General features: G+C 39.6%; 1 protein-coding gene across 1 annotated transcript in view; it reads right to left on the bottom strand.

Moving 5' to 3' along the window:
• Positions 1 to 4,391: 4,391 nt before the first annotated feature.
• WDR43 (WD repeat domain 43) overlaps positions 4,392 to 15,763 on the bottom strand; it is a 47,719-nt gene continuing 36,347 nt past the window's right edge. The window contains exons 12-18 of the mRNA XM_059405369.1: positions 13,919 to 14,005; positions 13,094 to 13,125; positions 11,784 to 11,847; positions 9,430 to 9,543; positions 8,801 to 8,870; positions 6,125 to 6,174; positions 4,392 to 6,021 (exon numbers count right to left, since the gene is read on the bottom strand). Coding sequence (XP_059261352.1) covers positions 5,827 to 6,021; positions 6,125 to 6,174; positions 8,801 to 8,870; positions 9,430 to 9,543; positions 11,784 to 11,847; positions 13,094 to 13,125; positions 13,919 to 14,005 — 612 coding nt within the window. The 3' untranslated portion in view covers positions 4,392 to 5,826. The remainder of the gene's footprint in view (positions 6,022 to 6,124; positions 6,175 to 8,800; positions 8,871 to 9,429; positions 9,544 to 11,783; positions 11,848 to 13,093; positions 13,126 to 13,918; positions 14,006 to 15,763) is intronic.

The following is a 15,763-nucleotide window of genomic DNA, read 5'->3' as shown; positions in this document are numbered from 1 at the left end:
CCATAAGGCTATGTGAATTTCTTGAAAATGCCAGACACAAAAAGGAAGTTGCCTTAGAACTCGCACCCCATCTTCCCCTCTGTTAGAAAAATGTCTGACAATTGTTCTGAAAACTAGCCCCTCACCAAGTCCCGTGCCTTGGTGTTTGGTGTTCAGTGTCGCCCAGACACTGTTCCATTTGCTTCTCATGGCATTCTTGTCACAGACAGCATGGTTGTTACCCTTCTGCCACACACCAAAAAAAATAATAATAATAATAATAACGTAGATTTATCACTGCGTCCTGCAGTGGGGGCCCAGAACTGAAGCTTCTGGCCCTAAATTGGGCCCCTCCCCAGCATAGCAACTGTTTCCCTCTTTCATTTCCTGGACCTGACCCTATGACAAATTTCACCAACTGACTTTGCCAGTTGCACAACAATATAAATGTAACGAATGCCACAGAACCGTACACTTCAAATCTGTTAAAATGCTGCATTTTATTATATTTTACCACAATAAAAGAAAAGGGGGAGAGCCACATTTTTGCTAGCTTAAATATAATGAACAAGGTCAAAGTTGGGCTGCAAATGGCAAGTTTCTTTCTTAGGTGTAACCGTGTGGTGATGGTACCCATGGTCAGGAGAAAGCTGTCCCCTAAATAATTAGAATACCCTAACCAGCTGCCCTAAGTGGGTGTCTGAGGAGACCCCAAACACCAGTACTGCAACCACAGTGACTGTCTGTTAAAAGAAGGACTAATATTAAGCGAGAGGACCCAGAGCGACATAAAAGGAAGCCAAGTGGGGCGCCTGGGTGGCTCAGTAGGTTAAAGCCTCTGCCTTCGGCTCAGGTCATGATCCCAGTGTCCTGGGAGCCCCGGCATTGGGCTCTCTGCTCAGCGGGGATCCTGCTTCCCTTCCTCTCTCTGCCTGCCTGTCTACTTGAGATCTCTGTCAAATAAATAAATAAAATCATTTAAAAAAAGAAAAAAAAAGGAAGCCAAGATCTCAACGCTGCCCATAACACCAATCGATAAGACCATCCAATTCATTTCTCTTATTCCAATTCCACCCTCTGGTGCAAAGACAGCCTTCCAGTTATAAAGGCAGCTTCCTCTGCGGCGCTGTGGCTTCCCTGTGCAGGAAGAAGACATGTCACCACCCAGCAAGAACACTCCGCTCCGCTGGAGATGCTGTCTTCTCATGGTAAATACACCAGATACCAATTTTTCTTAGAAGGCTGGTTAATGATTTCACTCTATGAAACTGCATCGACTCCAAGGACAAAGATAAAACATTCTGAACCTGCGAAGCTTTGGCCCAGTTTCAGAGCATCGTGACCACACCGGGCCAGCTAAGGCAGCAGCCAGGTGGCTTCAGACTTCAGGGACCACACTGGCACACCACCATGCCCCTTCCCTTCCTTCTAACTAAGAAACACCCATGGTGGGGCCACAGTAGAACGGAATGCTTTCACACCTACTTATCCCATCAGGAAATCCTTTACCTTCAGCAGGTAGAATATTTCCTCCCTGTTTGAGCCTCTTACTACCTGCAAACAATATGCCAGGCAATTTTTGAAGTGGTGATTTTCAACTTCCAGGTTTAAGGTTTTTTTGTTTTGTTTTGTTTTTGTCAGAGAGAGAAAGGAGAGCACACAGAGAGAGTAGACTCCCCACCCAACAGGGACCCCGATGCAGGACTTGATCCCAGGACCCTGGGATCATGACCTGAGCCAAAGACAATTAACCGACTGAGCCGGCCAGGCAACTCAACTTTTGGGTTTTCATTTGAACTTCCTCACCATAAGTGCATTTATAATCGCCCTGTTCATCTCTGAATGACCTTACTAAAAATTATCCACATATTTATGACAATCTGATCAGAGTACTGCCAAGTACAGCCCACCTGGTTTTCTCACAGCAAGGCAGCCAGCACTGTACAGAAGAGTGAACCGCCCCCTGCCCTGGGGCTCTGCCAGACTGTGTTCTGATCTGAATGACGCCTCACTGCTGTGGCCTCTCGTTCTGCATCCTCTGATGCAGTATACAATTTGGACACATAATGGGTTGACACAAGGGACGGTGCTGAGGGGCCATAAAGGTGAAGACCACAACATCAGATTAAAGAAACAGATCGTATGCCCAAGTTACCTTCAAAGAAGGGATCAACGAATGGTCATTTATGAAGGGCGGACATCACATCCCCTGCAGCCCGGGAGGGCTGACCAGGAACATCACTTACAGTTTAAAGAAATCAGGGCTGAGGGTTGTCATGAATTCAGATTTGAAGAGAATGAAGAGTAAATGAACGCCAAGCCTTCCTACCTCACGGACACGCTCTCTTGGACGTGTCTCTCGCGGCTTCTCTTCTCCAGTGCTGGGGCACCAGGCCCGGGTGCTCTGCCTCTGTGCCTTCACTCCACGGGAAGCTCAGTTTTGTGGCTTTACTGTCACATACATGTCAATACTAAATATCTGCCTCCCTCTCAACCTTTCCCCAAGTCAAATCAGGTATGTATACACATTCCCAACTTGGTATCTATAATTCAGCATGTCTGAAACTCAATTCCTCAATTTTCTAAAATCTGTTCCGCCCACAGCATCATCCAGGTGCTCTATAAACAAAACAAAAAACATCTGATAGAGATGTTTGATAGTCTTATTGGAATGGGAATCCTCTGCCTCTCTCATACCTCATAGGAAATCCCATTAGCTCTAACTTTAAAACAATCCCAGAAACCAACCGAACTCCATGACCATCACCCTGACCTAAGTCACCATCATCTCTCGTTTGGATTACGGCAAAAGCATCCTACTGGCTCCTGCCTGTTAGGATGCAGTTCTTCGATTTCTCAACAGAACACCAGGGTGATCAAAGAAGCCAGAGCATAGAGCACTCCTCTGCTCAAACGCTACAACTGTGTTTCACGAGAGCATGAGCATGAGAGCATGGCTAGTCCCTACAGTGGCCTGAAAGGCCTTATGCAACCTGATTGCTCATTATCTCTGCTAACCTCTTGATGCACTCTTTCTCCCTCTGTTCGTTTCACTGACCTCTCTCTACAACACAATCACTGGCATGTGCTAGCCACAGGGCCTTTGCTGTTTTCCTCACTCCGAACACTCTTCCCCAGATATGCACTTGCTAATTCACTCATCCCTCCCTATGATCAAATCTCACCATCTCAATAAACTCTAATCTGACGTGTACTTAATTCTGCAACCTACATCCCCCCACACAGACTACCCATTTCCGTACTCCACTCCCCAACCCCAAGTTACCACCCTCTAACATACTACACAGAATCTACTTACTCTTTAGATATTGTTTTTGCATATATCTCTCTGGTAGAATGTCAGCTCCTCGGGACAAAATTGTGACATATACACCAAGCAACTACAAAATCCCTGGTCGAGTTGGCAATCAGTCAATATTTGTTAAATGAATGAAATGTAAAATGGCTAACTTCTGCAGGAAACAGCCTTATATAGCATCAATATACCTACCCAGTGTACTCACTACCAAGATCCTGTTTCTGACCCTCAAGCACCCCTGTGCACTAAAACTTCAGAAGTCCCAAACCTAAAAGCTTGACATTTACTTATGTCAAAACATATTTATACTCCATATATATTCACCTATACCCATACCATTACCTATTTAGTATTCTTGCTAAAAAAAAAAAAAAAAAAAAAAAAATTTAAGCCAAAATCTAATCATAACAGACAAATCCAGACTGTAAAACATTCTCCAACACAGCTTAATTTACATGGAATCATTTAAACATCAAAATCATCACACACACACACACACACACACACTTAAGAGAATCCTGGATTAACAGATCAAGAACACAACCAAATACAATATATAACCCTTGATGTTGATAGAAGGTTAACTTCTCAAAACAAAAGGTTGGAAAGAAAAATTAATCTCAGAAAAGATGACCCCACCCACAAAGAATGTTGCCTGGATTAGGAGTGGGAAATATAGTGAAAAATACCCTGAAACCAGGAATGTCTTTGGAACAAGCCATTAAGCCCTGGGTTAGTCTAACCCAAAAAATAATGAGTAAGCCATGACTACACACTGCAGTCCGTGGCTCCCTCATGAGAGTCGGGAAGTGAGACGCAGGCGAGGCAGAACCCAGGGGATGAGCGCTCTCGGCCTGGCCCCGGTGACACCACTGCAGCCTGGGCCAGCGGAAGCACCATCCAGCCACACGGGGCTGCATCTAAACTCAAAGTTCCTGGTTCTTTCACTGCTTTGCAAATTCTAGGCTTTCCAACAAACCCTGAGAGCAATTTTTAACCTTTTAATGCTAGTGGAGTAAGATCACTTTGACGCATGCACACGAGCCCAAACATGGCTATGCTCCTCTACATATACCACAAGACGAGCACTGGGTAAAGATGAATATTTATTCACTTTACAAAGAGAATGGTATTAAATTGCCATAAACAGTTCCATTTATAGACAAATATAACTGTACATTACACCAGTAACGGCTCAAACTTGTCTTCCCAAGATGCTTGTGTGGCTCCAGCTCTGTGAGCTGAGCACAGATCTCTGTTCTGCCATTAAGCTTAAAAAGTCCCTCAGAGATAATGGTTTTGTGTTTTACATATTCACAGGTGGTAAAAATAAACCCATCTCCCCAGCCCTCCCTTAGAGTTGAGCTTCCATCTGCATGTTCCCTAGAGAGCACTAAACCAATACTGGCTCATTCTTTTAATTTAAAAAAAAAAAAATTACTGATAATTTGAAAAGGCTTTTGTAGCACACCAAAATACTTATTTATACATACATAAAAAGTCTCGAGTCAGATTTATTATTTTAAAGGTAAACAGATACCCTAACACTGCCAAGAGTGGGTAATGAAAAGGAAGGAAAACATTAAATTACTGAATTATAAAAATATTTTCTTTGGAAAAAAATTCCAACAAGGTTATCATTAATATCTAAAACCAAAGAGAAAAAATAAACAGTTGTTCTTTGATCCATTAGTAATTTAAATAAAAATGAAAACCTCTTCAAAAGCAGCTATAACTGAATTTTTTAAAAAGTTGCAGATAATGAGTACTTCTAAATCTATACACTGATGATTCTTTACAGGCAACTTGCAGTCAAGAAAAATCCTTAATATGGCTAATTCTTTAGTTTTTTAATTACCATAATTTTTTGTGTGTTTTAAAAAAATATTCCACATGACAGCTTAAAAAATAAGTGGCTGTTTGGGGGAAGCACTCCAAATAGTCAACCTGACTCAAATCAGATCACCACCAGTAACAGACAAGCTAGGGATACTGGTATTTAAGTTTTTAAATCCCAACCGTTTTTACTCTCCATCTTTAGTTACCCCTTCATATCTTATGAAAATGTACCAAATTAAAAACGGTTTTTACTAGTGCCGCTTCGTGTCTGGATCTGATGAAAGATACCAACCTGAGATAAGAGCTGACTCCTTCACAAAGTCCAGGTCTTGAAACCCTACATGGTAAATGTCTGTGTCTTCACTTACATCAATTCTTGCTATAACCAACCATACTGGGATATTATATTATAAAAATATACCATATATCAGACACTTATGTCAGTACATTGCAGAAAATGTGTCTATTTGCTGTGTAAAGTTTATTAACATTTGAAGGAAACACTCTTATTTACACAGTGAAGTCTGGGGTGCTCAGGACAGCGAGATGGCATGGGAACCACCACGAGGAATCTGGAAATGTGCAACGGTCCTTGGCGCCTGTCCCCGAGACAACCCTTCCCAGGAGAACTCGGCAGCACTGGGGAAGGTGCGCCAGAGGTGACAGCTCCATCAGCTTGTTCTCCGTCCTCATTCTTCTTCACTTTCATTTTCAGGATCTAAGTCAGAATCTCCATTTAATTCTTTCTCACTGGCCACATCCCTGTCCTCCTCCCCGTTCTCCTCATCTTTCTCTTCGGCATCTTCCTCTTCCTCTTCGTTCTCTTCATCAACATCCTCGTCTTTTTCACTTTCTTTCTCTTCCTCATCTTCATCCCAGTTATCCTGGTACGAACAGAGGAAGCACGGAAAGCACTCATTAAGGACTCATTTGTAAGAGTGCAAGGGCATAAAGGCAGATTTATGCACCAGGAAACAAGGTACTCACATCAGAGTCCTTCTCTGCAATTTCATCATCTGACTCCTCTTCAGAAGATTCTGCAAGGGGAAAATCCCAGCCTTAAGTTTGTAATCAACAAGCAGAGGGCAGAGCTCTAACAACTAAACAGATTCCTGAATTTACTTTTAGAAATACTGCATTCAGCTATCATCCACCTAAGCAGTAACATTAATATTCTTATCCACATAAAAGTTCATTTATTATGTTCTTCCATCAAGATCTCACTGATAAGACAAAGTACCAAAAACCTAACAAAATCCATCTTAAAAAAACTAAGCCGATGTGGAGAAAAGGGAACCCTTGTGGTAATGTTCGTAGAAATATAAGTTGGCCAATCACTATTGCAAACAGTACGAATGCTCCCCAAGAAATTACAAAGAAAGCTACCAGATGTTCCACCAATTCCACTACTGGGTGTATGTCAAAGGAAACAAAATCAGGATCTCAAAGGGATACACGCACCCCATGTCCACTGCAGTATCACTTACAACAGCCAAGACATGGGAACAACTTAAAAGTCCACCAACAGACTGGACGGATGGTTAAAGAAAATGGGATAACTACATTCAGCCATTAAATTCCATTCAGCTATTAAAAAAAGCAAATCCTCCCATCTGTGACAACACGGACTGGCCTTGAGGGCAGGTGTGTAAGTCTGACAGAGAACAGTAAGTACTGCATGATCGTATGCAGATGTGCAACCTAAAAACAACAAACCAACAGACAGGTTGCAAGAGGTGTGCTGAGTAGGGGAAATGATGAAAAATCAAAAGATACAAACTCCCAATTGTAAGAGCAGTCAGTCTTGGGAATTTAACGTACTTAACAATATCATACTATATATCTGAAAGCTGTTAAGAGATGCGCGCGTGGGTGGCTCAGTGGGTTAAGCCTCTGCCTTTGGCTCAGGTCATGGTCTCAGGGTCCTGGGATTGAGCCCCAACATCGGGCTCTGTGCTCAACAGGGAGCCTGCTTCCCACCCCCACTCTCTGCTGCTCTGCCTACTTGTGATCTCTGTCAAAAAAAATAAATAAAATCTTAAAAAAAAAAAAGAAAAGAATCCTCTGAAAGCTGTTAAGAGAGTAAAAGAATTTCTCTGAGCAACTTTGTGTGGTGATGGCCATTAATTAAACATATACTGGTGATCAGTTCACAATATATATATATATAGATCATCAAATCGTTAAGTTGTACACCTAAAAAAATGTTGTATGTAATTATAACCCAAATTATATCTCAGTAAAACTGGAAAACAGAGGTCTAAGTAATAACCTAGGCATGCTTTTACGTCCTTCAATAAAAGTTTTATTTCATTTTTTAGATATTAGGTATATATCTAGGTACTTCATAGCTTTGACTGCTGGTGTGAATGAAATCTTTTTTTCCTAATACATTTTCTGACCAGGACACACATCAATAGACACACAATACATTACTGAGACAATAATGCTATTGATTCCTTTCTGCTGATCTTGGTGTCCAGTAAACTTACTTACGTCCTATCTCATTAACTGTAGATTCTCCTACATTTTCTAAGTTGAAAAGGATAACAACTGCCACAGCCAAGGTTCTAGAATTCACTTCTTTCATATAATACTAGGCAGGCTATCCAGAAGCAATAAAAGGTACATTACTGTCTAGTTGCTGACTTTATGGGAATGCTTCTCAACTTTTGTCTGATGAGATTAAGGAAACTCCTTTAAAATTTGTAGGTTACTCATATTATCAATAATGAGATACAGACTGAATTTTACTGAATTCTTTTTCTGCATCTATTAATATATATTGTTCTATGTTAATCTGTTTATGGTAATTAAACAGATTTCTTGATGCTAAATCACCTTACAATCTTTAAATAAATTCTACTTTAAATAAATTCTACTTATCCTACTTAAGTACTTCTGTAGTATTAACTTGCTACTCAGGATATTTAAAGACATTCTAAAATGACATTCTTAACTGTCCTTATCTGGTTTCGACTCATAAAATGCCTGAACTGTTGTATATGACAAAACTGACTTGTTCCTTGAAAGACTGATGTAATTCACCTATAAAAACTCTCTGCCTGGTATCTCTGAGCAAAGGTTTTGATTAAATCAATTCAAAGCCACCGGCTTATTCAAAGTTTGTATTTCTGTTTTTTTTTTTTTAAATTAAAGATTTTATTTATTTATTTGACAGAGAGCAAGCATGAGCAGGGAGAAGGGCAGAGGGAGAGGGAGAAGCCAGGCTCCCCACTGAGCAGAGAGACTGATGCCAGGGCTCAGTCCCAGGACCCCTGGGATCAGGACCTGAGCCAAAGGCAGATGCGTTTAACCAACTGAGCCACCCAGGTGCCCCTCTAAGTCTTTTGGTCAATCATGTTTCCTAAGAGATTATCTCTTATTATCTAGGGTTTTACTGTGCAATTAAAAAAGTTTGTTCATAGTGCTCTCCTACTTAAATCTCTTCCATACCTAGTGCCCTTTCTCATTTAACTGCACGGTATTTGCACCTTCTCTTTTCTTACTGGATCGTATTTTTGCCACAGGCTTGTCCACTTTAATAGAAAATCTGATGTGCCATAGTATGACCTCAGTCATGTTCTACAAAATAAGGTAACAGAACTCAATGTTAAAAAATGAATATTCCAATTCTAGATCTTCAGAAACCTCAAGCCTTACCTTCCTCGTACACCAATTTTGCCTTTTGTGCAGGACAAGTCATTCCCTTTGTTTTTTCAGATGCTGTAACCTGAAACATAACCAAGTATTTTCATGAAGCTGAGTACAAGGTCATCTCAAGTATGTAGCCACTGCTACGCTACACCTTCCCCAACAGTAAACTTGTCCTCAACCAGTATGATGGATGACCTCAATACAACACAGATCAAATACAGGGCAAAAAACAAACTTGTCAAATGCAAGAATATAGTTACTCTGTAAAAGCTGAAAACCTTTTAAGGTGATCAGAACTTGTTTCCAAAACTGCAACAATAGCCTATATTAAGTTATAATATATATAAGTTATTATATATATATATGTTTTAATATATGTAAGTTATAAATATCCTGTAACTTGCTATTCATAGTAGCACAGCCATCCTAACTGTAATAACAACTGAAACAGGACAGTGAGAACCTTTGAGGAAAAGCTGAATCACAAGGAAGTTTACTTCCAGTTAAAGACTGGACCCTGATTTATCAATTTCTTGCTGAAACATGGGGCTTTCGCTGTTCAGGTAAACAATCCTTATTCCTCTCTATTCCTATCACATCCAAAGCTTAGCACAAAACAATCTTGATTTACTCACTTGAGTGATTAGAAGAATAAGCTTTCCATGAAGGTGGGAGAGTTTCTGAAAGGTTTTTACTCTGCTTTCCATTAACTGATACAGTGTTCCCAGCTGGGGTACCAGATCAGGCAACTAGGGGGGAATAAGATTATCACACTATCATGACAAAGTACAGACAACAGACATATATACAAAGTACAGACAACAGACATACAAATCATGCTCAGATACAACCAAGTATCTAGCCACCACACCACAAACATCTGCTTACACCTCCTGTGGCAGTGGCTGCTTGGGACACACCCCAGTAACATCTTCAAAACTTTCACAAGCTGACCTTTAATGTCCTAATGGCAAAAAATTGTGTGCTTTTTAAAATAATGATACAGGCAGGAGGAAGAGGCTTGGGTGGCTCAGTCAGTTAAGCATCTGACTCTTGATCTCAGCTCAGGTCTTGATCTCAGGGTAGAGAGTTCAAGCCCTGAACCTACTTAAAAAAGTAAATAATAAAAAAAAAAATTAAATTAAATATTGAGAGGTCAATGTAAATTGAAACACTAAATAAAAAATACCATCACCACCTATCTCCGGGCTAAAGAGGGTTTCTTCTGAAACTTACTCTTTGATAGTATCACATGATCTACCTCTACCATAAGCAAGCTAAAGAGAGCTTTGCACAGCTTCCAGAGACCAGAAAACAGAGCGACAGAGTACAAAGCTGACCATACAGTATTTCAAACATATATCCTGTTAAAGAACTCTCTGAACAATACTTAAGGAAGTAAAGCCTGAAATCTGTCCCTCCAGGGGGACAAAAAAAGAACCCCACTCTTTGCCCTTTAAGTAGCCTTACTTGCCCTCTGACTGCTGACAACTTAGCATAAATAAGAGTTTCATTCAAATGTTAAACTTTAAACAGCAAACACACAAAAATGCATAAAACAAAGTTTAAGGTGATCACATATCAATTGCCATCATCTCATTTTTTATCTGTCCATATTCACACAGTAAGCTCCAGGAACAGGGGGACCACAGTATCTTGTCCATTCCTTAAGCCCTGTGCCTAGCAGTCCCTCAGCTTGGAGAAGGTAAGGACACCTGATAAGGAGGAGGAACCAAAGGAAGATGACCAAAAGAAGATGAAGGAAAAAGCACTGCTCTCTGAGAAGAGAATTCCCACAGGCCATGGAGTCCTCTCCACACCATCCTTCTTTGGTCTACTGTGCCATGACTGTGAACTTTACACAACTGCTACCCCAGCAGTTCACCCTTGGCTCCAGAAGGGATTTCTCTACAAGGCCTTCTAGGGCTCTTTTCACTTCTAAGCAAATGAATGAGGTTATAAAATAAGTGCTATCCTGTTCACCCCAAGTCCTGATGCTTGTGGGAATCTTCTAGTGCCCATCGCCCACCACTCAGCCATTCCACTTACCACTGCCCTCAATTGATCCCAAGATTCCAAACTTAGGAAACCCCACAGCCACTCTTAGTGTCTTATACCTCCTCTCATTCTAACATCCTAGCAGAGTTCCCCCAGACACAGAAAGAACAAACTGCTGGCCTCAAAACAGGTTATCCACTTGTTTCCCTTATTTCAAACTACTGAAGGCAAAATGAGCCTGAGACAGAACAAGGGACAGCAAGCAGGCAGAGCTGGGTGAAAATGTGTTAAGAAAGAAGAGCAATTATGAATTTTCTTCAACTATCCATTATAACCTTTTAAAAAAATCTATTAAAAGGTGCTAGGTATTAAAATTAAAGAAAAAGAAAAAAGGGAACTGTGTAATTTTATTTCTAACTTAAAATGTAACTGATTTAATGAGCAAAGAACCCAATTCATATTATGAAATGTATGTAAATATGTGTATTATAAAATTTATGTTTTCTGGTATTGATTAAAATTTGATGTTTCCTCTCTTCCATTTGTAATAGAGCTGACAGCAGCCCCATAAAATGACAACCATTTAATATTTAATTTCATTTTTACCACAAGCTATCTTCTACTGTCCTGGGACAAGGCAGAACAATGGAAAGGCACATATATTGTAAAAATAATTTTGCTAAACAGGTTATACACATAAAAAAACACCTAAAGGCTAACATGACGGTATGTTACTTTTCTCCTTTCTTTATTTCTCAAAGTTCTCTATAAAATGTGTATTACTTTTAAAATCCAGGGCAAAAAAAGGGCCAGTTTTCAATAGGCAACGATGATATTATTACACTGCACCTGGGGTAAAATAAAGTCTTTAAAAGCGAGCAACTGATGGTTGAAGGTTGAAGGGCAGGTGGAAGGAGAATGGTTCATTAACACATCAGTTCATAATCCTTATTAAAGCCAAACTATTCAGCAACTACAGTTGAAGACTTACTGTGGATAAGTAGGATGCATGGACCGTTAACACACATTTTAGCCACTGAACCATTAAAACAGCACTGAAAAAAATAAGAAAAATCTAAGTAAATGAATATTCATGATTTCAAAATTAAATACAATGGAGTGATAATATTAGATAAACTCAGACCAAGATCTGTAAATTGTGCCCTGTAAAAAACAACCCTACTATTTTAAATAACCACTGACTTTGATGATCTTCTCGTCCCACCGGGAGTCTGAGATCTATGAAACAGAATCATCTCTTGGGGAGGAGGGGAGAGTAACATCAACTGAACCGGACAAGACTCTTCCTCTAAAATAATTCAAGAATAAAGCACATGCTTTACTCCAACTGATACCAAGGCAGTAAACTGGGCTCAACTTACTTACTACATTTTTACACCCATCATCTATTCGCTATCAATAGCATAATAGCATAAATAGCAGAGCACAAAGAGCACACATAGCATAAGATTTCCATGCCACATTCAAAGACAAATATAGACCAAGAATGTGGAAGCTGGGCTTAATCAAGGAATTCGTTGGCCTTTCTTTGTGAGCTCCAAACAGGAATGCAGTCTATCCGGGGGAAAAACTTGGAAAAGGGGACACCTGGGTGGCTCAGTCGGTTAACATCTGCCTTCGCAGCTCAGGTCATGATCTCAAGATCCTGAGATCCAGTCCTGAGTTGGGCTCCCTGCTTAGCTGGGAGTCTGCTTCTCCCTCTGTACTCCAACACCCCCCCACCCCGCTCATACTCTCTCTCTCAAATAGGTAACATCTTAAAAAAAAAAACAAAAACAAAAACCAACTACATACTGTAGCACTGAGAATACTATACTGTCAGCTTAGGATCTCTGAGATACCAACTCCCTATTCAAATACTTAATCATCAAATTATTAACAAAAAAGACTCACAAAACTTCAGTCCTATAAAATATTTCCTTACAGTGTCTCACCAACTACCAGAGGTTTGGGGAGTTGGACAAATGGCAATTTTACATCTGATCAGGGCTAAATCATTACATAAGACTAAATTCATTACAAGACCTGACAATGATGTTAGAAAAACTACACAGGATTTTCCTAAAAGAAAGGGAAAAACTGTACTAAAATCTTAGGAATAAAAGTCATTCAACTTACAGAAGAGGGAAGAGCAGTATCTGACCTTACAGATACACACTCTTAATTAAGAATGTGGAGCTGCCCACTATGTAATTTCAAGCCAAAAACTGTTTTTTTTTAAACAATCGCCTCTAAAATATTGATAAAATCAAAGCAATTTAAGTCACCTAAATATCTTACCTATTAGGATGTCCCTGCAATCTCTTCGTAAGCTGAGGGAGGAAAAAACTGTATTAGCGACCGCACTTCAGAGGCAGCCCATATGCACCAATTCCCACCATACACACATCCAGGAGAACAAAGAAAATACAGAAAAAATATTTAAAGGGGCGCCTGGTGGCTCAGTTGATTAAGCACTCAACTCTTGATTTCGGTGCAAGTCATAACGGCGCAGAGTCCTCAAGGTCATCAAATCAAGTCCCAAACTGGGGCTCCGCGCTGGGTGGGGAACCTGCTTAAGATTCTCTCTCCTCCTCCCTCTGCCCCTCTCCCCAAAAAAGACTTAGGAAATCACTATTCCTAAAGGATTCCTAAATTTCCTAATTCCTCAATGTTCAACCAATGTATCATAATCTAGGTACACATTCCCACATGAAGAAAAGTTACCTGATAAAAATCTAGGTTATAATTTATATGAATGAAAATTTAGAACAGGCAAATCCAGGGACAGAAAGTAATCTCTGGTTGCCAGAAACTAGGGGTAAAGGAGAATGGGGAGAAGCTAACTGGTACATGATTTTTTTTGGTGTGACAACAGCACAACCTGTAAATATATGAAAAAATACTGAATTATATACATTTAAACAGAGTATATTTTATGTTATGTGAATTTTATCTCAATAAAAAATACATTAAAAAATGTGGACTAGGTAAATTTTTAGTAGATCTATTATCTACTGTAAATACCTTGCTTGCTTATACACTACAAATCTGCTTCTCTAAACAAGAGATTTTCTCTTTAACTCACAGTGTTAGGACCTTAAAATGAAAAGAGTATTCAGTTACCTCTTGCAACAATGGAATAACAGCATGCAGGGGCATCCTTAATACAGTCCTCTTAATTAGGTTTAAATTCCTAGTTTGAAGTACTTTCTGTGAGAAAATAAAGGAAACATGAAGATAAGCATATGCAGAAGCTAAAGATACTAGAGGAAAAACAGTAAAAAATGATTTTTTATTAATTTAAAATCTATTTAGTCAACATACGATGTATTACTAGTTTCAGGGGAAGAATTCAACAATTCATTAGTTTCCTAAGACACCCAGTGCTCACTCCATCAAGTACCCTCCTTAATGTCCATCACCTGATTACCTCATCCCTCTTCCCACCTCCCCTCCAGAAACCCCAATTTATTTCCCATAGTTAGGAGTCTCTTATGGTTTGTCTCCCTGTTTTTGTCTTATTTATTTATCCCTCCCTCCCCACTATGTTCATCTGTTTTGTTTCTTAAATTCCACACAGGAGTGAAATCATGGTATCTGTCTTTCTCTGATTTATTTCGCTTAACATAATAGCTCTAGTTTCCTTCACGTCATTGAAAATGGCAAGATTTCATTCTTTTTGATAGCTGAGTAATATTCCCGTGTGCGTGTTTGGGTGTACATACACACATCATCTTTATCCATTCATGTTATCAATGGACATTTAGAATTTTGTATTTTGGCTATTGTGGATATTACTGCTAAAAAACATTCGGGTGCCCCTTCAAATCACTATGTTTGCATCCTCTGGATAAATACTTAGTAGTGTAATTGCTGGGTCATAGGGTAATTCTATTTTTAACTTTTGAGGAACCTCTGTACTGTTTTCCAGAGTGGCTGCACCAGCTTGCATTCCCAACAACAGTGTAGGAGGGATCCCCTTTCTCCGCATCCCTGCCAACATCTGTTGTTTTCTGACTTAATTTTAGACATTTTGACAGGTGTGAGGTGATATCTCATTGTGGTTTTGATTTGTACTTCCCTGACGCTGAGTGATGCTGAGCATTTTTTCACATGTCTGTTTTAAAAAACCAAACAATAAACTACCAACTGGATTTTAGGTTGGAGGGACTAACTAGACAATGTTATGTTAATGTCTTTGACTATCAGGAAAGTATCATCTTCAGGAATCAGGACATTTACTTTGATAAATGGGTTACTTTCCTACAGATTCTAATCTTTATGAACAAACTTTTATATAAAATACCTCTAGACACTTAAATACAGTATATGCCACTGTAGAGAAGCTGTCAAACTGTTATTTTATGAAATCAGAGACATATCCATATGAGAACGAGCAAAACACACTAATACCACACTTAGCAACAAATCTTTCAAAACTGACAACTTTTTGATAAAACTTCAAGCCAATCAAAAGATCATATATAATGAGTGCTTGAGTCAAAATCCTGGGAGGGTGCGTCAACTAGAGAAACTCAGTCTCCACCGCAGAGGACAGAAAAAGAGAGGTGAGTCCTAATCCTGGCAGGCCTTTCCATGTCTCAAACCCCAAATGCTTCATCTATAGGAAAGGATGGGAAATACAAGGCTTTTCAGGTCTCAAAACCTTGATCACCCATTCCTCTTGAATACTTCTATAGATTTATTCTTTCCAAAGGGTTAATTCCCAGAGTAACTTCCCTGACGATGGGTGCATACGGTTTTGGAGGTGGTTGGTACTACGAAAGTCATGCCTAAGATACAAAGAGTAGAAGTACCAAAGAACAAACAAAATATAGAAACTGCTTTACAGCCTATTTTAACAGTATCCTTTCAGAATTCCCTATGAATTTCATTTGCTTATAAAAATATCTTTACACAAAGCCCTTCTAATAAATCCATCAGGAACTATATAAAAAACTACCACTG

The sequence above is a fragment of the Mustela nigripes genome, chromosome 7, assembly GCF_022355385.1.
Source record: "Mustela nigripes isolate SB6536 chromosome 7, MUSNIG.SB6536, whole genome shotgun sequence".
In the NCBI taxonomy this organism is placed as follows: Eukaryota; Metazoa; Chordata; class Mammalia; order Carnivora; family Mustelidae; genus Mustela; species Mustela nigripes.
This window is presented reverse-complemented; position numbering and strand designations above follow the sequence as displayed.